The sequence below is a fragment of the Siniperca chuatsi genome, linkage group LG19 (assembly GCF_020085105.1).
Source record: "Siniperca chuatsi isolate FFG_IHB_CAS linkage group LG19, ASM2008510v1, whole genome shotgun sequence".
In the NCBI taxonomy this organism is placed as follows: Eukaryota; Metazoa; Chordata; class Actinopteri; order Centrarchiformes; family Sinipercidae; genus Siniperca; species Siniperca chuatsi.
Genome location: NC_058060.1, coordinates 21318099 through 21342648, shown reverse-complemented (window position 1 = coordinate 21342648; position 24550 = coordinate 21318099). Strand labels below are relative to the sequence as shown.

Here is a 24550-nt window from a genome sequence, read left to right as displayed (position 1 = left end):
GGGAAGAAAAAAATACATTTCAGTTTCCTTATGCTTCTCTGTTGACTTGGATCCCATTTCCCACACAGGGCGAAAAGAATAATTTCGTGTATGGTGGAGATGGTGGTCCAAGTAGAAAAGGTCTGTTTGTGAAGGGTTGATTTGTCATTCTAGCAGCTCAGCAATAACCCAACAAATCCAGTTGCAGGGACTGAAAAAAGCAAGTGAAATGCTAAGTTGAAAAGGACTAGCTACTGTGTGAGGTTGATATATGTTCTGGGTGCTGAATCTATGCCTGCTTTTTCGAGGAATGCCATGAATCACACCATTATTCTTATTATATACAACAATAACTGTAATTAACTAAAAACTTGCAATTTTTTTACCCAATAACACAAAGTTTCCCCTTTTTGTTTCCCCTTAAGTAGCTTAATGGGTGTTTAAAGCATCTTATTCCACACGGTACCATATATATATTCTGTATCAGCTTGTTCTATCACTTTATTGAAGCTATATGATGTTTTAACTGAGTGACATAGTCATCAGCAATATTTCTAAATATCAGCATGTTAGCACTGTAATTGTGAGCATGTTGGCATGAATTGAAATGAAAATCGGTACGGACAATCACGCCCAGCTCAGTGGCCAGAAACCAAAGTATTGGACAAACTGAACTTTTGACCTGATGATGACACCTACAAATCTACGACATTCCCATCAGTCTTAGCTTGTGCACTTAAGAAATGTTAGCATGCTAACACGTTAAACTAAGATGGTAAATGTGCTAAACATTATATTTGCTAAACATCAGCATTCATTGTCACCGTGAGCATGTTAGCATGCTGATGTTAGCATTTAGATCAAAGCAGTGCCTGACAGCCTCAGAGCTGCTAGCGTGACAGTTTCCCCATTTTGTTTGCCCTTAAGTAGCTTTAATCTTCTTAAAATCATCATATATCACACAGACTCATATGTGTTCTGTATTAGCTTGCTCTAACTCTAAAAGCTATATGATGCTTACACTGAGATTACATTTTCAACTCCAAGACACATCTTTTATGCACATTCACCCCAAATTCAGTCTGACACATCTGGTATCTTTAAAAACTCTAAAAACTTTGGGATCTCCACTGTTTAGATAGAAGTTCTATGGGTTTGAACAATGTTTGGCTGCTCAGCATGAGCCCACCAGTGGGCTGCTGCTTATTAATGATTATTTATTACTGTACCAGTCACTTCATAAGAAGAGTTATCAGGTGAAAAGCATTATAAAACAGTAAGAATTCAGGTGTCTGGCTGCAGCTCCCTCACTTATTACTTTATCGTTTTTCTTGTTGTTGTTTTGCTGCAAGCACAGCAGACTGCAGCATGACACACAGCCCGAGCCCGCTGTTTATTTGTACCTCCAGATGTCCTCAAATTATAACTGTGAGAGGTTTACAGAAGGCAAGGCCAGGGTGGGAAAAGAAAAAAAAAACTGTAGGAAGAGCAGAGAGCACAAGAAATGAACAAAGGTTGAAAAAAAAAATGCAAAGCGTAAGAAGGTAAAGACGGGGAGGAAAAGTTCACATAAATTAGACTCATCTGGACTGCTGGCATTTAGACTTGCCACACATGTACAGTACAGACACACACACACACACAGACACATCAAATCTATGATTGTGAAAAAGCTTTGTTATTACTACAACAACCTGCTGTCATTATCTGATGGCTTTTTAATTTGTTTTACTAGAGGATTCCAGTCACAGTTTTGACTTGTGGCCAAGTGAACTGGCCAGAACACGTTAGCTAAGCACAAAAAAATCTATACATTCAATTCCACATTAGTCATTTCTCCACTCAGCTTTTTTATAATCGTATTTGGTATTCTGGCTCAGAAAGTGAAAAGGTTGTGCGAATGACAAAAAAAAAAAAAAAAAAAAAAAAAAACTGTGGATTTAAAGTAATTATTGATTTATTTGAAGAGAAGTAGGACTTAAATGCCATAGAGGAGCTGCGCCAGAGACAAATGTCCGCAGAGAAAATCACTTATCCATATTTCAACCTTTGCTGTGTGTTGCAGTCAATCATCTGTCATTTCAAAAAGAATCAATACTAAATCTCGCTTTTTTGGGGCGACTATATCCCTCATTTTTACAGAACTAATCTGCCACACAGCGCACAAATATTTCTTCACGCTGGATGAAACCTAAATTTGTAACATAAACCAATTCAAGTGTTTTTCCAATAACATTTGGATCAAAATGTCATTAAAATACATTCCTACACTCTGCTACACACTCACCCCATGTTCCTTACTTAGCAAGTAAAGCATTTGTAGTGTTTAAAGTGAGGAATTTCCATCAAGGATAATAGTTCATGAGCTGGAAACCATTTTAATGTAACAGTGATTGGAATTAGACACATTAGCTGGGAAATGAGACATATTAACATAGAGTAGTGATTTGTCCTGTCTGCCTGGGGAGGTATGAGGGCAAACTGGGGGTGCTTTGCATTAAATCTGGCACATCAAAACCATCAGACAGGCCTGGCTGCTGCTACTGGGCTGTAAATCATCTGATCTGTAGGTATGAAAGGGCTGACCCCGGGCCCCGGGCCACGAGGGAGAAGACCACTGGATCCAGTACATTACTGTTAAAGTGCATTGGTGGAGATTAGTTTTTGAAACTCTGCATACCGAGACTTGAAGAGGACACAGAGAGAGGATGGGGCCTGTCGAGATAGGCAGCAGCATGAAGCTTGAAGGCAAGGACTGAAATGTTTTCAACTTTAAAAACAGAAAATACTGTCTGATACAAAGTTTCAGTGAAGCAAACTACTGGTCTGCTGATTTTGACTTGTTTAACCTACAATGCTAACAGTAAATATATTACACTGCCCTTTTCTTAGTTACCTGTTGCTGATATTTGAGATTAGCATTAAAAGGACAACAAGAAATATACACCTCCGCTTTGGCAAAAAGCCCACTCATGATAATTTCCAGCAAGGTGAGAGGCATCTCCGATAAAAGCAGTTAAATAAGTTCTGGTCAAGTAAAACTTGGTCCTCTTTTAAAAGCGGATGTCTTGCAACTGTACCTGGCTGACTGACCACATTTAAAGAATAATGCACCTACGGCCAACAATGCCGGTGATGTAAAAGTTCAATAACATTTCCATGATTTCACAGCTCTCAAATGAATACTTGAGCAATATACTTATTTGTGATTACTAATTAGCAATAAATAAAAAAAACAACACTTTCGTTCTTTCTTTCTTTCTTTCTTTCTTTCGTTAATAACTTTCTAAATGTTGCCTCACAGGAGAGCCACAGCAAATATGGCCTTGTTGTTTGTTGTATAGGCTTGGAAGGTTGTGTCAAAGCAAACTGTTTATTTGAATCAACCAAGGAAATAACAGGGACAATACACCAGCTACTGTACGATGTATCTCATGCTTGATTTGTTTAAAAGATAAATATGATGGGACATTTTTTTTTTTTTTTTTAAACAGACTTTAATGGTATTACCAGGAAGGTGTAACAGGATTAGTCTTGTTGGTGTTTTATAATACACCACTATATAATGATAACAGTATAATGGACCCTAGCTTTAACTTCAGATTTTCTTTCTTGTCACACACCTTAAAAATGTGTAAACCTTTTTTTTTATACCTATATGCCACCTGACATATTGTTCTAGTTCTGTTCTAATTAAAGACCACACTTCCCCTTCCACTTACACAAAATGATCTGAGCATGTGCAATTTGACCACAGTACAAGAAACACCACTAGGAGGTGACAATAGTGGTGTCTAAAAATACAAATGTATTGGTTTAATGCTGCACATGTTACAGTAGCTACTTCGCTTTAACCTTATATGTTATTCGCACTTGCTCACCCTTACTGCATTGCTACCTTAATTGCACTGGAGTCACATTTTGATATATAGTGCCAGCAGGCATTTAGTTGTTACAGGGATTAAATTGATTATATTAATTTAACTGGTTGAATTTCTATTACAGAGTCGAGTGAACCACCTCACAATCCTGAAACTTGAGTATTTTAGTGCAAAACTTCTCATTTTTGTCACATAAATCCTCAAAGTAATCTGAAACTCATGTAATGCCTAAAATGAGCCGCTGCAGCCAAGGCCACTTGACAAGTGTGTTGCAGCAGTGTACATTTCATCCCCAAACAAGCGGACACAAGCACTAAAAGAGTCACTCTGGCCCAAGCCACATTCTGTCAGGCTCACTGATGTGACAAAGCTTTGATGGGCTTCTGAGGGTTCAAATTAGGGGGCTGAATAAGCAAATAAAGTGGATAAAAATATGAACGGAGGGAGGGTGATTTAACGAGACAGGTGGAGTCTGATTTAACATCCACCTTAGCCCAGGAGCCTTGAGAGATGGTGAGTGAGTTATGAAGGAGAGCCCTGGGGACAGCGCTGGCCCATCAAAAAAAGCAGCAATCCTGTCATTGTACTCGAACAATATAACACTCACAGTCCAGTGGCCTGACCTGGCTGGCTACACATGTCTGCTGACAGGATGGTCCAGGTGCACACTTAGACTTCAGATTGTAATTAATATCTCAATCAGAATGAGTGAATGAATGAACAATTCAGTTAAAATATGACAAAAGAGCAGGAATACAAGTCTGTTTAGAGTAAATTAGCATCAAGCAAACCACATGGGCCTAATAGCACTAATAAAGAAGAGACATGGCTTTCAAACACTAAGCGGCAGTCACAGCCAAAGATCCGGCTCAACTGTTCTTCAGTATGCACACCACAGTATGCGTGCAGCTTCATCCTTACCATTTTAGAGGTGGTTGTATCGATCTGCTGCGTGGCAATTAGCATTGACATGGCTGAAGTGACAGCAAAAGCTCCTCCAACACTCTCTTCTTCTTCTCTCCTTTTCCTCAATACAGGAAAGTCCTCTGGACAAGTGCCGAATGAGTGGGAAGCTTCACCTAAAGTGGGAGGATTAGTGGAGCCCTCTTCCTCAAGCCTGAGACCCCCCCACCATCAGCCAACTAGCACACTCCAAGCACACTTCCACGTTAGCCAATCAATCACATAGAGACAAGGGTTCGGTCTGATGCGCAGTGATCCATTCGCCAGAATGGGCTCTTTGGAAATGTGTGCTCCCCGGCTTCACTCGCTCCGGCTGTCTCCCTCCTCCCTACTCACCTCTTTCCTCCACGGCGCTCTGCCTATCCCTCTTTGACTTTTCACAGCCTCTCGATCTTTCTCATTGACTCTGCTCCCTTATAGGGTTTATCAGTCTTTGTCTCTCCAAGACAAGTCGTCTTCTCAAACTCACTTGTAGTAGCTGCAGACAGGCTGTGTGTTTGGCTACTCTCTCCCTCCCCTGATTAATTCACAGTCTTATCCATACCTTTCTCCCTCCCCGCAAAGCTCTTCCCCACAAGAGGCAGGGTGTTTTTTTTGGCGGGTTCAGCACCTGAACTAAATTGGGAGGTTTAAACGTAATCTGTTGGGCTGGCCATGGGAGAGGCATCTGCCAGTAAACACAGCCAAACAGCGTTCTTTACATCTCCATCGCAGCTTCAGTGAGGCAAAGGTGTGTGTATGTGTGTCTGCTTGTAGTTGTTAGGTGGGCAAAGAGACAGAGGAAGGGAGGAGGAGGGGAAACAGAAGAACAGATGGGAAACAAAAATGTCTGTGCTGATAAATGAGAGAAATCCAACAAAATGCATTGAACAGAAGCAATGTCTACCAATCTGCAGATCAATTTAATCAGTCCCTGTGATGGGCAGTAATAAAGTGATGGTGATATATTCGTGACACGAATCGCACCTCGTAAATTATCCCCACCTCTCTGGAAGATTGGTCCTGGGCATGGCACAGGATCAATCTAAATTTATGTAGCGTTTACAGCTACAACGTGGTAAGTCAAAGTGCAGAAATAGAACAACTAGTTGTACGCTAGCCCAACACTAGCAGGCCAGCAGCTAGTAAATGAGAAGGAGTGAAAGACTACAAGAGTGGCACTGGGCCGGGATTGAAAAAGACTGAATGGTTTAACTCAGGGCAGCACAAACCTTTGTGATAAGAAAGTTCTGGAAGTTTTCCATCAAGTTTAATTTGCTTGGTCAATATTGGACCAACTCTGCAAACTTTCAGGAGCGGTTTTATTTAGTTGAAAAAAGAGCAGGAACAACAAACTGGCTGCTACTGATGAACACCATTGCGAGGGTGACAGAAATGCAAGTTACGTGACCTTTCTTTGCTTTTTGTTGCAACAGAGACAAGCAGTTCAGGTAGCCATGGTATGGGTTGGAAAAAAGAATTCGGGAACTAAGCTCATCCTGCTAAATAAAATATATTCTCAAATGAAATCTGTTATTGAAATAATAGCTATTTGCCAATTGTACCATCTGTTGGAACAAATTAAAGGCCTCCGTATGCTTCTAATGAAGTGCTTGTTGGATCATCCAACAGCGTCAATCCAACTTTTTCTACACCGATTTTGATACCTCATTTCAATCCAGTACCAGTGCTCTCTTTTTCCCAAATTTAAAATCTGTATACCACTCTACATAGAAGTCCATAGCATCATTTGTAATGTAATATAAGACCAAGGATAGCTGTGGCACTAAAAAGTGGACAGCCAGCTTTGACAATAGCAGGAAAACAGTGTTTTATAATACATTAAAAAAGGAACTGTATTCATTGTGGATCGATCACATCATGGCCGATACCCAATCTATTTATCCAGTCAAGGTTAGTATCACTGCCAGTACCAATCTGGCATATTAGATCATTGCAGCCTGATCTGAAACTCCTTTTATGCCACTGAAATTGGGAAATGCTGTGTCTGACAACTTTTATAACTTTCCAAAACAGACGATCGAACAATCACACCGACTTTAAGCAACATTTGGCCAGAGGTGTGGAAGTGTAAAATTTGTTTGAACTTCTTCCTTAAGCTTCCCCCCCCCCAATTCTTCACAACTACTCACAACTACAAGCACCTCTGTCACCTTGTGTGTACAACTGAGTGCAACACCATGAATGCTTTTGAGGACTGTCAAAAAATGTTAGCTGTTTGGATGACTTGTTGTGTCAAGACTACTAAGACATGCAAAATACACAGTATTCTTGGAGGCTATAATGGCAGGGTTTATGCCCCATCTTTGAGTGTGGCCATTTGAAACATGTATTAACATTTCTGCCTTTAGACATGGTTGGACGACGTGTCATACTAGTTCATTTATAAGCGCCCCGGTAACTTTTTACTAACCTAATGAGGAAATGTTGTTAATTAGGCACTGGCAACATTTGGTTAAGGTTAAGAAAAGATTGTTGTCTTGGTTTAATACAGAGAAAGTCCACAGTGACTTGAGATACAACATATTTATTAACATCTAACTGATACCACAATCTCTCCGTAACCTAACCCTAACCACAGATGGGATCCCCGGTCTCTGGTGTCAAAGTCCTGCCCTTTGTATGCCCACAATCCACCCAACCACCTCTCCGCAACTCTGGTGTGGTAGATAAATGTAGCGTCTCGTTAGTTGCCTCTGAACATAATCCAGGCAGTGCTTTATGTTTGACATCACAACGTATTTGGAAAAACAATTTCAAGTTCAAGTTGCATTTCAAACATACAAAAAAAAAACATTTGCACTACAATGACTTTTTTCTGTAATTTACATTGCAGAAATACTGTTCTTATGCATTGATTAATTAATTCAGATCATTCAACTTTGTATTTCTTGAGCTACTGTTAATGACCACTTCATACAGATGTTTCACAATAAAAGTCTGGGAATGGAACAGGGAATGAAAGAAACGATGTACCCTGAATTGCTGGAGGGCTTTTAATGTGAAACTAATTAGGGAAATGGTGTTCTGTAAAATCAAAAGCAACAACAACGACCTAACTGCAGGAGCAGATTGGAAAACAGGGAGGCATCTTAATAAAATATGATCCAATAGCAATAAAACAGGGGAAATTGGATAGAAAGGCCTCCAATAAAACCTTGGTTTTCTATTCAGTTGAGGCAAATAAAGGTATAGGAATTTATAGTAAATACATTTTGGTTATCCACGTATAAAACCTACTGTAAAATCAGCAATATCTGAGAGACGTATCAGGAAATCATGTTGTAAAAACTCAGCAGGTCCATCTGGTCCATGTAGAGACCTGGCTCAGGCGCTGGCCGAGCATTTTTCACCTTGACGTCAGATGTTTCACTCCACACTGCCAGTTACTGCTGCTGCCGCCACAGAAAAAGGCATTCATCCGACATACAGTCCTACTTGGATTTAAATTGCTTGTATTTTATGGTTTACAGACTCAACAGACCATGTGATTAGTTGCATTCCAATCATGAAAGCTAAAGTAACGAAATTAACTTGCTCGATTGATTTTCTAGTCAGATTATGTGTTCGTGTATCAAACTCTGCTGATGAACTAACAAATCGTGTAATAAAATGTATCAACTTTATATCAAATCCTGCCCAAAGTCTTTCAGTCTTTTTTAGACAGACAAAAAACATTCAATCAATACATATATTTCAACTTTATCCTTTATGTATTTGCGTTAGAGATTAATTGGAGCGTAAAGCATTACACATTTTCTTATTTTAACATAATTAGTTATAATTTAAATGATTAGTCTTAAAATTTTTGTCTCTGTGGAACTTTATGCAACAAAGTAACAGAAAATGCAACCAAAATAGTTGAACATATACCAAAAGTCATTAAAGATTAAAAATAATAATAGGCAATAGGCAAATGAGTGACAAATCTGTAGTTTGTATCTATGGTTGACAGAGTATCAAACACAAGCGTGATATTGTGTCTGGGCTGTTAACTAATACCTGGATAAGGACACGGTTCTCCACCTCAACCATTTAAACCCATTTATTCCATTATTGAGCACTGACTTTTCAATTCCCCCAGATCACAAGAAAGGAGCGAAGAGACAAAATGAAAAAAGTCCCTGAGGTCTGAAGAAGCACAGAAGGCAATTCCAACATCTTTTCTACGAGGACGAAGCTGGATGGAGCCAGAGCCAGCTAGGTAAGACTACTCCGTTTAAGGAAAGAAACAGAGCTTAAATGAAAATCATAATCAGATTTTCAAACGGTGAAACAATGATAAAAATCTGGTGAGATCAAACGTGTGCAGTGGGATGCTGTAAATGCTTTAATAGGGCAAAATGTCTCACTGGCAAATCTAATTCAAGCATCATTTGGTGAAAAACAGGAAGCAAAACATATTGCTCGAAGTCATCCCAATGAAAAATGACCATGATGTAGTACAAATCCATTTCAGAATAGCTTTCCATTTTTTTGATTAGGAAGCAGTTCAGCATTTTGCTAATTTAATCTGGCCTCTGAATTGAATTTGTATTACAGCTATAGTTAATAACATGACATTCAGCATATGACTGTGCTATTTAGATAAGTGATGGGCCTTCTTTGAACACCCACATGCTTCTTTGCCAAATTGCCCCATTGCTCATAATAAAATCTGTGTCTGAGAGACTCACTGCTGTTATATTTTATTGGAATTGTTATTAATAGGACTATCAGAATAGAATGCCAGGTCCATATGTAGACTATACCATATAGCAAAAAAAGAAGAAGAATCTTTGGGGAGGATTTGAGGAAATGAAGGAAGTCTGCAATGGCATTCATGCCGCGGCTTGTGAATCAAAGATGAAAGTTTTGACTTGGCTCCAAGTTTTTTCTCTCTTGTGGCTTATCTCAATTACTATAGAGGCAGTTTAGAGGAGAATAGAGTCAGTAAGTACACTTTAAAGAGGAGAGGATGTGGATCGCTCAAGGAAATTTCTCATTTTTAATACATGGAGGACAATGACTTAACACTTAAGAGACAAAAATCCCTAAACACAGTGACATCCCAATATGGTGAAGCTCAACCTACATTTTCTGCTGTGCTGAGCATCAAAAAAGCTCTCCAGTGTCATGAAGCACTTCAATCAATAGCAGCAATAGCCTCACAGCGGATAAAAGTTCGATGTTCAAAAGGAGAAAGAAGTGATTCTGTTCTTGATGCTATCACCAAAAAATGCCAAAAATAAAAAGTTTTAGAAAGGAGCAGTACAGATTAAAGTTGGTGACACCTAGTTACTGCTGGTAACAAGAGCAAATGCAGGTTAATACTGCAGGTCACAGAATTCTGGGAGCAGCAAAACAAACTACTGTTGTTTTAATAAAGGAGTCAGGCAATAATTAGCATTTCCATTTTATGCAGCACACAGCATGAGTCTGCAATCAGCAGGGCACAGTGAAAGGAGTTGGTTACATTGCTTACACTGTAAAAGCGGTAAAAACACATAATAAAGCAGTTTCATGTGGTTGTAGAGATGGCAAAGCCAGTTTGTCAGTTTGGTCCAGTCTGAAATATTTCAACAACTGTTGTATGGAGTGCAATAAAACTTAGTACACATATGCATGGTTCCCAGAGGATGAATCCTATTGACTTTGGTGATGTCATGACTTTTTCTTAAACGCCACTATGAGGTTGACATTTGTAGTTTGGAGGGAAATGGCTCAACAAGTATTGGCTGGATTGACATTCGGTATACACATTCATGTCCCCCTCTGGATGAACTGTAATTTTGGAGATCCCTTAACTTTTCCTCTAGTTTCGCTATTGGGTCAGTGTTCATTTGTACTACTTTCATTTATGACTAAACACCTGTAAAACTAATGACATTCCCATCGGCCTCAGTTGTACTTTCTGTTTACTGCTAATTAGCAGTTGGTATGTTAGCATTTAGATCAAAGCACTGCTGTGTCTAAGTGCAGCATCACAGAGCTGCTAGCATGGCTGCAGACTCTCAGTCTTGTAACTGATATTTACTGAAAAGGAGATAGGTTAGGTTAAAAGTGATTCAAGTGTTCACACAAAGTTGTTGGATTTTCTGTGCAAGAACAGCTTAGAATATGCTTCTGATAACAGAAAATGTTAATGTTAAATGTGTAAATAATTCAACTATACAGCTAAACATTGTAATTTGTACTTTTTCACCTGGATGTTTGGATGTTAAAATATTTATGTTTATGTTTTCCCTTAGTTTTACCCACAAAAAACATTACAAATAATAAGTGTGATAAGCATCTCCGTTACAACGGTTGATGATGTGACTGGACAAACCATTTTTAACTGTAGAAATCTAGAGTTTCTCTCTGATTTCTCACAGGTAAGAAAACATCTACACCAATCAACTTTAATTTGTCAAAATAAACCTTCAGTGTAATGATTAAGCTCTTGTTAAAACAGCAAAAAGCTCAGCAGTGACAAAATACTCATTTGATGAGAAGTCTGCAGAGAGATCAGCTCAACTCAATACGGCACTCAACAAAACAATCTGTCTTGGACAGAATAGATGAGGGACAATGCTCCTTTTGACTAATTGCCTTTTAAGCTGACTTCTGCCTGACGCAAAAGGGCAAAGTAATTCACTGACACCAACAAACAACTCGACCACTCACTCAGCCGAGAGGGTGTTTTAACCAAAACGCTGAGACATTAATCCAAGGCACCTCCTCCATTAGCCCCAGTTTGTCAGAAGTGAAATTGGAGCGAGAAAAGCCCACTTCACCAGCATATAGTTAATTTCATGCCATGCTGAAGAGAGACAGGGATGGGCAGAGAGAAAATGCTTTAGGTTAAGGACTTTACAGCCCTCATAAATACTCATTTATTAGTTTTGAAATTTAATTCCTCCTTCCAGCTTCTATGGAGTTTGGTTTGAATGGGAGGGACGAGTCCAAGGTCAGAATCACTCCTCGGTCTGACCATTGATCTGAACGCCAGGCCAATTCAGCAACATATGATTGATGGCAACCTCAGCCAATCAGGTAGTACAGGCAGGAGAGGCCAATATGGTGACAGATATAGGAGCATGTGCACTGCGTTTAATAATGTAAAGGCTCGTCATACGGCAACTCAAGGTAAGTGACAGCAGGACCAGGAGGGGGAATGTAATTTCCCCACAGCAATGTCAGACAATACCTGCTGATGTGGTTTCCTGCATCTGCTTCACCATCAGATCAGCTGCATGCTGGACAGATAAATGGATTTCATCCAACTTTAAAGAGGATTAAAAACAAGAGCAAAGGAAAAAAAGTTAAGTTTGTACAGCAGTTTAGAGAGTTTCAAGACTTCAGCAGAAGTTCATGAGGTTACTTTTGGAAAACCCTGACATTAACCAAGAACAGCCTGGCATGCGCTGACTACTATACTGTCTACTGGTCTGCAGGGCCTGTTGCTTATGCTTTTTTCTTTATCTCCTTTCTTTTTCTGTCTTTTCCTTGTTTTATTTCCTCTTAGTAAAACCATTGCCTTATGAATAAAAACTAGCAACCTGTACTAAAATGTAAGAACACATCTTCTGATGGTTATCGCTATAGCAACAGGCTCAAGTTTGAAACTTAAAAATCAACTATACATTGTGATTGTATCACTCAAATTTGATCAAAAACCAGAAAACTAATTCTCACTTTAAAATCCTCTAGTTTGATAAAAAATTGATTTAAAAAAATTGAGAATGTAACATGTAAAATGTAAATATTTAATTTCATATCTAAGACAAATTTACTTAACCTGTGTGAAATTTGTTTGGCACACATGCACTGTGGTATATGACTTGTTGTACATGTAAGAGATTTTTTTTAATCTTGTACTGATTTCAAGCAGATGTGCAATGAAGTATACATGAGACAAGCAAGAAATTGCAATTTATAAATAAATTAAACAGAAGTATTTTCAACACTATCAAATGTAAGCATTTTCACCAGTCATAATTTAGTGATAAATAAAAGATGTGCTTTCCTATGAATTAAAAAAATGCACCAAAAATGATCCAATCTTATAAAAAAATGATTCAGACTAATTTGTGGACACAATTGGTGGTCATATGGCAACCCTCAGAATTTTAAAACTTTCATCTTTTATAAAATCGTCAAAATGCAGATTAAATGTTTCAGATTTAACTCTCTAACAATGAATTCTGTACAAACACAAAAACTTTGTTTCCTCTCTGTCTAAATGTCAAGACTGGAGCCTGGCCACCGTATTGCTGCTTGCAGCTATAATTTAATTTTGCTTCTGCCGCCCTGTGACCATGACCTTATATCATACACCCTCAGAACCTTTCAGGGCTATCTCCAGCAGCAACACAATAGCTATCCATCCTGGATGGAGAGCGACAAATCTTGAAAATGAAAAATAAGTAAAGGAAAACTCCATCCTCAGATACTTCTTACACCAGGAGTAATGTGTTTTTTTCTCCTTTTGGCGTTTCCACTTTCCCTCAACCAGTCTCCTCTACTTCTACTTCAGTTGGTGTTTTCCTGCTTATATAAAAAGGAGGGCAACTCTTTGCATTCAGAATGTGTAGGTGAGCAACAGTGAGCGATACAAGAACTGGAGCTTTTCCAGTTGAGGAAAAGACGAATCAAACAATTTACTTCAAATGCATCTTGCAACTTGTGGTTTTAATGAATTCTGATCTATTGAAGCTGCTGTTGCAGGAAGAACTTCTATTGTTACTCTATGCGCATACTAAAGAACAAATTCCTTCTAATCTCTGATTTGTGCAAACTGGTGAGGTTTGACAGAAGCACTGCTCTGTAAATCTTCATCGACACACAATCTGATTTGTTCTGCTATCCAAGTAGATATTAACTCAGTGTGATGACTAATTTAGATTTGGCCTGTTCTTGTAGAAAAGTACACCAAACAACAAAAAGGCCTAAGAATTATAAAGGCTTTCAACTAGTAGCTATATTTTTGTGTTTTCAGGTTTTCCTTTAAAAATGTTATCAGTTATACTTCTAAACCGACTAGGTGTGTTTTAGAAAATTGCCTGCAAGTTAAACAATGTCAGAACTTCAGAGTTGAGCCTTTGAGAGTACAGAAAACGTCAGCGTAGCATAACAAACGTGGTTCCGCCATGTGGGTTCGATCTTGAGGGCCACTGGGGCGGACGATAAAGAGATATTGTGTGAGCAGCGAGCGGATAGTACCAGCGAACCTCGGAGATCTCAACCACTGCACCGCTGACAGGTACAAGTGGAAGGAAGAGGAGGGGGGTGACACTCAACAGAAGGTAGGGGAGGAGGGATGGAGGTGCTGCCAGTCAGCCATCCCCTTGTTTCCTTGTAGACAGGTCCAGATGCCCCCACATGTCCTGATTGCATTCTCCACACTTTTCCCCAGACATTAGAAGAGGGGTGGGAGAGTGTACACAAACAGGGATACGCTATGGTGGACAAAGAAATAGAACATCCTTCTATCTCTTCTCCTGCTGCACCTCCTCCTCTGTGTGCACAGCGCCATAAGCACCATGGGGATATTGAGACAGACATATCCCTCCTAGATGAAAGGGGCATTTCAGTCACACAGGCCCCAAAGGTAAACGTGGTCTGAGTTAGCAAGCAGCTCCTCGTTTATTGTGGCGCAACAGAAAGACTCAAAGGCACCATAACACCACCAAAAGCAATAAAGGGCAACTGCTCTGTTCACACTTCTGACAAGCTATTTGTGGCTCTACCAGGCCATAAGAGACATATGCTTATTTTCTATTGTTTGTGAAGCTCTAACAAAGTTTGTCCCTACAGAGGTTACTGTGGCTTTCCCTCCATCTATTTTCTTTCACAGCGCAACAGCAAGCATTTCATTTGCAGATATGAAGCCCTGTTGGTGCTCTCGCCTTATCATTCATTATTTGTGCAAGCGATTATGCATGAGATAAACCTGACAGTTTGAAATCTCTCTCTTCCGTCCCTGGAGGTTTGCATGACAGCACTTAAATCTTCAATATTTTGTCGAGGCTAAAGTCATGCACACTGTACGCTGCAAAACAAAAAAGGCAAATATCTGCCAAATCCTATATAAAAAGATTTATTAAAGCAATCTGTAATGCTTCAATACGTCTGATTAACTATTCCACCTCTTTCAATCTGCAGCCTTCTTTCCCTTTTGATAAGAACTGAATAAACATGCTGCAGAAATAATACTCCAGGGTTTTGACACAATCCCTCACTCCAGGTGTCACTATATCTCAGTAATAAAAACAAAAATAAACTGAAGGCATACAGCACCTTCCCCTAATGATAACTGAGAGCCGACGCAGTTAGACAAATTCTTTAGACAGCAGTCACTGCTGCGCAAACACTGCCTTCACACGGTCATATTCATTTGTATTCCTTTCTGTGTAAGAGAGACATGCAAAATGTCAATGACAAATTTGTCTAGACGCCATTATCTCAGTCTGGATTCCACAACAGAGCCATACTGAGACTGAGCATGGACGTCCATGCTTCATTTTAGCAGTAGCACCACAGAAATGTTGATATATTTCCCTGGGGACAATGTGGCTTTCTCTACTGCAAAAATCCTTTTCAGAGAACACATTTTTGCTCAATTTAGTGACGAAGCAACACAGTCCTGGAATTCATTTCCCAGGCTGTGTAGTTACAGTGAAATCTACATGGAAATAAGAGCTAATTCTGCAATTATGCTGCAGTCTAAATTGGAGGCCAATTAGTGTGCTGTAAAGTGAAGGTTTAGCTGTAAAAGCGTCACTTCTTATATTGACAGATGTTTTGCTTGTGCAAGTCCATAGTTTCATGAAATGCATAAAATAAGTTCCAATTAACAACAACTGTTGCTAAAGTTTTCTTTCTAGGTACACAAAACTCTGCTTATTAGTTTGACTACTTTCTTGAAATAGAGTTTTTTCATTTTACAGTACAGTATGAGTGGATTAAAACAAAGGAATTACAAAATGAATTTGAAGTACATCTGTTAACACAAAAACCCAACAAACATTGACAGAAATGCACCATTTGCATATCCTAATTAAAAAATACACCTACAGTAAGTTTATTATGCTCAAACAACTTTCGATTGAGTTTGTGTTCAGTGAGGTAAACTTTTTCTGAGAAGAGGGAATTTGTTTTGGTCCTTTTTTACTTTGGTACGTCCCCTGAAATGTCATCAATTTTCAGGTAAGTTGTTGTGTTGCAGAAAGTGGCGCTTCCAATAATTACAGTGCAGCTGATTGGCCTGGGACACAACTACCCACAGTAGAGGCAAACTACACTATACACCATCTTTTGGGACCTGACAAGTACATGAACAAGTACAGAAGTCAGAAAACTGAGTTATTTACTTAGCTGCAGGATGTCGTGCAACTCAGTGTGTTTCTCAGTGCTTCCTATTATCGCTAACTGTTGCCAGGGCTGAACAATTAGCTACTGTAACACAATAATCCAGAATTTTTTGAAAGATATTGTGATCGTGATTATGAGACTAATAATCCACAGCATTATGAGGTCTTCTTAACCTCTGCTTATCTATGAAAAGCCAGCTGTGCATGCAGGCTTTTTCTCAGCAGTGCCCTGTTTCAGAGGGCACGAAAAACTTTTTTTTCTCAAGTAGAAAAACTGCTTTTCTTATACTTTTCTATTCTATTTTATTCAAATTACGTTTGGGGAAAAGGACGGAATCACAAACTGGGTAAAAAATGAAAACATGTTACCAAACACTGTATAACCAAAAGTATGTGGACATGTTAAAATTACACCCACACGTGATTGTTGAACATTTCTTTCCAAAACCATTAATCTGCTGCTAACAGCCTGTACTCTTCTAGTTTCAGGCATTCCACAAGATTTTTGTACCTGACTGCTGATTTACTCCCATTGAGCCCAAAGGGCATTAGTGAGATCAGCAACTGATGTTGGGCCACATAAGGCCTGGCTTGCATGTGGCCTTTAAGTTCATTCCAAACACGAGGGATGGGGTTGAGGACAGGACTCTGTGCAGGTCAGTCAAGTTCTTCCACACCAAACTGGAAAAAACTTTTCTTTATGGACCTGGCTTTGTGGGGGCACTGTCATGTTGAAACAGGAAAAGGCCATTCCCAAACTGTTGCCACAAAGTTAGAAGCACACTATTATCTAAAATATCATTGTATGCTGTAGCATTAAGCTTTCCTTTACTTGGAACTAAGGGGCCTCATAGTGTATATACTGTAGGGTGTGTTTCCATTTAATTATGGCCACTACAAATATAATTATACTGTATTAATACACGTGACTACCCTTCCATGCTACAGCTCTGAGCAGCATTTGCAATGTGGCAGTAATGCTGGACTGAGAGTGAGGGAACAAGGAGGCTTAAAAGCAGCTATTTACAAAGACCAACTTGGGTGGGGGGAGTAGAAGAGAGAGAGAGGATGTGGTCAAGATGAGGATGAGAGCGAGAGACAGACAGAGAGAGAGAGAGAAGGCGAGACTTGGCATCAACTCATTTTACTGCAGCCAGAGTGCCAGCTGAGAAATATGACTGCCTTCCCAGGCACTGGTCACTTCGACTTTGACTCAGAAAGACACAAAACACAAATAAGTTATGTTGCCATTAAAATATTCCACAAGTTTAGAGTAAATTTCTGGAATTTCTGCAAAATAAAATGTGAATCAGTTTGTGTTTCCAGCAGTTACCTTTATGGAAATATATTAAAGTGGTTGTGACAAGTTAGCATAATAATAATCACGCACCAGTATCTCTGATACATCATGGCATTTAATTGCTGCTTTCCACCTAAGAATTTTATTTATTTTTATGTGCACCATGTGGTGTTTTTTGTTAGCCTCTATGGTGCAATGCAGAAAAAAAAATGCAGAAAATAGCTATGTCTTGTTTTTGATGCATTTTTTAGGGCCGATCCTAGTTAGCGCTAACCCTAGTGACAAATATACTGGTTACCTGTGACTGCATCACAATAAAAGCTACCCCATGTTTCACCAGTTGAACACTTTTAATGCAGTAGGAAATGCTGGGTAACGAATACAGCTCTGATACAGCTGTAGAAGAGTGAGGCTGTTATCAAAGAGATGAAATTACCAACACTAACTCTGGATTACATGCTGCATCATTTCCTGTGAATCCATTGTGCATAGGTAGGCTATGTGACTCCAGTGCGGGAATGGCGGACTCCGCCACTACCAATAAAAACTACTATATGGAGAGGTAAGAGTGTAAATACGTTGAATGGATATTGCTGGAAAAAACAACCATAAATTATATGTTTGATTTCATGAAAATATTAACAATTATAACTTTTATCAAGAAAAAATGTCAACCACTCTGGTTCCAGCCTTTCAAATGTAAAAAGCTGCTACTTTTTTCCATATCTTTTTAATCTAAATATCTTTGGGTTTTGGACTGTTGGTGAAACATAAACAATTTCAATTCCATTTTCCAAGGTGACATCAGATGTTTTACTATTTTTGGACATTTTATACACTAAACCATAAATTGTAAAAATAATTGGTAGATTAATCGATAATGTAAATAACTGCTAGTTGCCCCTATTGGAGACATGTAATGGTGAGTATCATCTTATTTGGTAGTCCCTTTTTAGTCAGTTACCTTATTACCACTAACTAGTATTGAGAATGACTAAAGCATTAAAAGCTACTTTTCCCCCCACTATGCATTCATTGTCATCACCACAGCTAATATTCCACACATCTACACATTTTTAACTTTTCCTCCTAATTACTTTCCTGTAAACTTTTTGAGAGGCAATTATCTTCTCCTTCTCTCCACCTCACACACACACAGACACGCACACACACACTATTTAAATTCCAGAGGCAAGCTTTGATCACCAGTACATTAGCTTTACATTAGAAACAATCATTAGGGGGACATCATCCCCACGACCAATTTGCCTTCGGAAAATAGTAGCGCTTGAGTGTGCTGCAGCCCACAGAGGACCAATGAGCCACACCAAACTTGATTAGGCCTCACAGTAATGTATCATTCCTCCTGGCCAAGGCTTTGTAGATGAAGGACTCGTCTTCATATTAAACGTGCTATCCGGAAACGGCTAGAAACTGAAGTGGATTCATTTTCAAAAATCTCTTTGAGGAGGTTTGCTCTGGCAGAAAAGAATGTGTCAAAAGATAAATGAGTAATGAGTTCTACATGTTCAGTCGAGGCTACTGAGATAAATCCTAGGCAGGCATTTCAGGTTTGATTTTCAAAGAGCCACCTCTGAGGCTGCGGCTATTTGGTTTGAGACGGCACATCACACTGTCACAAGTAAAACTGCGCTTAGACACCTATTTTAAAAAGTAACTCTTTTATCGAACATGTTTTGATGGCCCGCTGAAGGGTCAAAGTTTCAGAACAATGGGATGAGCTGAAGAGACCACATCCCCAAGTCTGCTTCACACCTTCATAGTATTAAAATCATCTTTAATGTGCAATGACTCCCTATAAATAAAGTATACCTTATGAAAGTCAATAAAAAGAAAACCTCCTCGAGCGTCACTGACATGCACTATCTTATGTAACTGAGATGGGCTCATTTTAAGAACATAAAGCCTCTTCATCACCAGGCCCCACCATAAACGGCTATCAAATCTACCTCACGACAGGTTTATGAGAGCATAACTGCCGCCATTTTGTTGCTCGGGGTAAGTTTCAGGGAGCAGATGGGAGTGAACTTTAAACTCAGCAGGGAGTGAGCAGCAACGTCCATCTGACAGTGGGGATGGCCTGCCTGATGTTTGATTAAGAGTCACGTTGACCTTTCCAAGGCTCCAGGGGGCGCTGAGACACACTCTCACCTGACAGCCTGCAAGTCAGAGCCTTCTCATTATGGCCCAATTTGCCAATCTACTCTGGAGCTTTTTCTCTCTTGTTCGCCAGGAAAAATTTAATGCCATTGGTTTGTGGAAGAGAAGTACGTGTTGAGGAAGATGTCATTGAAAGGGAAGTGTCGAAGGGTAAATGTAGAATATTGGAAGATGTGTTATGGGGTTAAGAGAGGAAGAAAAAAAGGATGGAAAAAGGAAATGATGCAGGGTGAGCTGTAGTACATGCCTGCAGAATCCCAGTACTACTGCTACAGCCTCTCAATGCAGTTACTGTGAACTACATCCCAAAGCTGAATGTCTAGCTCTAAAACTCAGATCAGTCAACAAATAGAAGCTCAAACTACTTTCCTACCATCTATGATAAACACAAAGGAATCTCCTGAGCACAGTGTTGATGCCTTTACCTAAGATTATAATTGATGGCCAGGAAGAAGCTGAGGCAATTCAATACGGTGTGATGAATTTGACCTGTAAAGTGGCATTGGGTGTGCACCTCTGCTGTTCATGACAAATTGGCCATGTCAGACTAGGTATTTCCCTTATAATCAATACATACTGAGAAAATCACTGCTGAGGCCAGCTTTAGTTTAAAATCACAGAGACAAGACGGACAAGGACAGGGACTAAAGTCACCGAGAACTTTTATACACAATAAATGCAGACCAGAGCTGGACAGCGTGACCATAAATCACTATCAAAATGAAGTGATTCCTTTAAACAATAACTTAACACCAGGCTGAAAGAAGTGTTCTCTGTTGCACCTATAACCACACCCATCAGTGATGTGATCGTGTACTGACCACACCCTGGAGTACACATCTTCAACACCGGAGGTCAGCAAAAGTCAGATTTTTAGCTGCCATTAAGTTGCCCTTTAAAGCTGCTATAATCAATATTTTTATAATAACAATGGATCAAATATAATGTGTAATGTGAAAGGGGTCACTATTAGTGACGAACACACAGTAATTATTACCCAACACTGCAATTCCCCTCAGCTCTATGGAGCTTTTTAACATCTTTCAGCTCATTGTTTTGCTTTTATGGCAGCTAATTAACTGTTTTGGTTCAGTCTCACCGCTCTCCTAGTCGGGTCTCCAGCATCAGCAGCAGGCAGCTGTTTTCAGTACAAAAGCTGATAAACTCATTGTACTGTACTTTTACAGCACCAAACGACAGACAAAAAAAGTTAGCAACTAGCTGGTGAACATATTGGACATTGTGTTTACAGCTTGTTGTGCTGCCCCCAAGTGGACAAAAAAAAAATCTATTAATGCAGCTTTAAAAAAACAAGTCAAAAAAATCAGTTTTTCTCAACAATCACAACTAAAAGTCTGCATGACATGATCTACTGCAAAATAATTTTAGATAAAATATTCAAAGCTATTTTCTAATAAAGAAAACTCCTCACCATGTATTACTAGCAATTTAAGGAAATTACTCCACAATAACTTCTGATGAACATTTAAAGTGTGATGTTGGGGCACACATGTACCAAGCAGCCTGAGGGGTCAAGTTAGAAAAGGTCAAGGGACGTATATTTCCCAAAGCAAAGCTCCTAGGTGGGTCAGTCAAGAGAAGAAAGCGAAAGTGTAATGTAAATGTTGGTATTCCGCCCAGCAATAATGCAGCCCCTGTAAATCTTCCTTCTTGTTCTACAGGATCTGTATTAACAAGTCTGTGTATGTATGAGTGTGTGTAAAGATGCATCATGCACCAGTGTGCTACACGGCCCATAATGCACTGCTGGGGTGGATACCTTCCAGTGAGCATCTGCCCAATCAGTGGGGACTGGCAAATTAGCCTGGGATGCTACCGTGATCCATTAATTCAGCTTCACCGGGCTGCCTGTATGAGACACTACAGTACAGTGTGTATGATAGATGTTCACTGGATCAGTGTGTAATATACAGTATAGACACTAGACTGCTATAGCTGAGCAGAAATGTAATAAATAAACTCCAACTACTGTATATTACTTGTTCATATACTATGAGAAATGCAGCTAAGATGTATTGAGTTCTGCCCCATATAACCAATTTCATCAGTTAAAACATTTGGTGTTAAATCAGCTTACAAACTCAAAACCATTTTTGTTTATTTTAATTTACTGTACGGCTTTCTGAAATACAGTAAATCAAGCAGGCCTTGTAAACCAAAGTTACATAGACTCACTGTAGCAGCTTTATGTGCCAGAGTTTTGATAACCTCAACCTCAACCCTGCAAAGTTACAGACTCTGGCAGCAGGGGGGAGTCATAATAAATCTTGAAAGAAATGTATCTGCCTACATTGAGGAGACATTTCACCTCATCCTGACTCCTTGCTCTCCCCTCACTTCAGTGCATTACTCTAGCCTTTGGAAGCATGAGTAACTGCTGGCTATCAGATGCAAAATGTCTACTTATTGTTGTTGTTTTGGGATTATGTTCGCTCTCTTAATGAACCACATCACAGCTCACTTGGAGGACAGCTGAATCCTTTTGTGTTTTCATCGTCTGAAGAAATCAGACTAAAAACCTCCAGAGCTTGAAAAAAGAAAACTGTTTCAAATATGTACGGCATGACTGTGCCCTTAGTGTTGCATCTAATGTGTAGTGAAAGTGGCAGTCCGTGAGGCATTCAAGAGGCCTCCAATTAATTCAAATGAATCCCTAACATCCATATCATAATTAATAATATATCAGCTACACAAGGCGTGGATGCACAAAAGTTAATTTAGCAGTGCAGAGCGTTCTCCCAATGCACTGTGAGGTAATATTCTTCTAATGTTTCGGGAATACACAACAGTCCCCTCTACAACAGGTGCTTTTTCATTTTCTGTCTGGCTAGCTTTAATGATCTCATTAGACAGCCACTCTAACGGGGAAACTGCCTATGGCACCTCTGCCACACGACAGGGAGTACAACAACAGTGCAGAACAGGGAGGCCGGGCATCTGTCTGATGTCACAGTTGTAACAGAAGCTGCTTACTTACAAGATGGACAAGACTCAGAGCGTACTAGAAAAAGGCTAATTGAATTCCCTGTGTATAGCCATGCACAAAGCCCTCCCTGCTGCATGGAAACAGGAGAGACAAGCTAAGAACCCTGTTAGACTTGAGTTGTACATCATTACCCAGAATTCTAGCCAGCAGTCTCCCCAACTTCCTCTGCCAGGAATCAAATGGCACAGATTAATCATAGATTGCCTGATGGCAAAAAGCAGAGAGAAAATGGTCCTATAGGCTGATCATAAAGCAGACAATCCTACATCAGAAAAGCACATAACACAACCTCCGCCTCAGAGCAAAGCTTTGAATATTTTTAAGCTGGTAAATGCCCCATTAAGTGTTTGAAAAGGTGCAATATATTTACATCCAACATATATTATTTATTATTATTTGGATTATACTTTCTCATCATTGTAAAATTAAATTAAAGAGCTAAAGATTCTCAAGATGAAATGTCTTCGCTTATTTTACTATTTCATTATAAAAAGATACTGTTTCCTTTGTAAGTGCATTTTGCTGTGGCTCATTTTAGAATGAGGAAAAATTAAATGTGAAAACAAACGTCATATCATCCACTGATGCACAAAAAGAAACTAAAGCTATTTGATGAGCAGAAATGAATCAGTAATCAATTCATAATTTGAGTAATTTTTCAAGTAAACATGCCAAACATTTGCTGGTTTCTGCTACTTAACTGTGAGGATTTGCTGCTTTTCTCTGTTTTATATTGTTGTAAGTAAACATCTTTGAGTGAGGGCTGTTGGTGGGACAAAACAGAACATTTGAAGACTTCACCTTGGGCTCGGGGGAAGTTGTGATGAGCATTTTTCACTATTTGTTTTTCACTACTTCTGACATTTTAGAGACCAAATGATTAATTGTGACAGCCTTTAAAGATAATTTAAATAATCGATAGTGGAAGTCCCAAATTGAACAGCATAGTTTGAGAAAAGTCAGGAAAAAGGAAGAAACTTGAATGTCATTTGAAGGTTAATTTCAAATGGATACCCCAAACACATTGCAGCTGGAAGATCTACATGTGCAAATTCAGGATGATTTTTCATCTCCACTCTGTTTTGACTGTGCCTTCACTGTTCTGAGGGACAGCTGTGTCTTAGAGGTAGAGCGGGTCGTCCACTAATTGGAAGGTTGGCAGTTCGATCCCGGCTTCCCCCAGCCGCATGCTGAAGTGTCCTTGGGCAAGATACTGAACCCCAAATTGCTCACTAGGGCTGAGCCTTTGGTGTGTGAATGAGTTAGTTTCTTTGTTCTGATGAGCATCTGCCATCAGTGTATTAATGTGATATGTAGTGTGAAGCGCTTTGAGTGGTCGGAAAGCACTGTACAAGTATGTTACCTTTTGCTGTTGTAGATTGTGGTCAGAGTCTGAGTGAGAAAGATGTTTTTTTGCCCAGTCTCACAGAATGCGGCTAATCTTGGCTGACTTTTGGCCAAATTGTTTTCCTCAGCTTAGTTTTTAATAGGTTTCCAAACTCCCTCATCATGTTGGACTGTGCGGTCCAATTTGAAAGTCAAAAAATTGGCATTGCCCCTTTTTTTCTCTCTCCATCTGCCCCTCTGTCTGTCAGTCTGTCCCACTCGTTTTGCCTCTTTCACCCACCTAAATTCTCCTCGTTTACCTTGTTTCACAGACTATAACTGCATAAAAACAAACCCTTTCAGCATATCTCCCCATTTTACCAAGCTTATCTACAGTATATATCTGTATAGAAATATCTCAAACATCTATACTGTATATACACACATGATGGTAAACACCATAGTGATGTAGTGATTTCAGACAAATTGAGTCATTGAGTCGTTCGCTTACTCATTCTGCGCACACAGTCTGCCTGTGAAATGCAATTACACTCAATGCCATGAGTAAGTGGTGGAA

At 39.4% G+C, this 24550-nt stretch overlaps 1 protein-coding gene across 5 annotated transcripts in view; it reads right to left on the bottom strand.

Moving 5' to 3' along the window:
• LOC122866591 (dipeptidyl aminopeptidase-like protein 6) overlaps positions 1-24550 on the bottom strand; it is a 198030-nt gene that overhangs the window by 140321 nt on the left and 33159 nt on the right. Inside the window, exon 1 of one of the 5 annotated variants that reach the window (XM_044176435.1) lies at positions 4782-5104. The exons of the other annotated variants lie outside the window; for them this stretch is intronic. Coding sequence (XP_044032370.1) covers positions 4782-4832 — 51 coding nt within the window. The 5' untranslated portion in view covers positions 4833-5104. Of the gene's footprint in view, positions 1-4781; positions 5105-24550 lie in introns of those variants that run through there. 5 annotated transcript variants of the gene reach the window in all.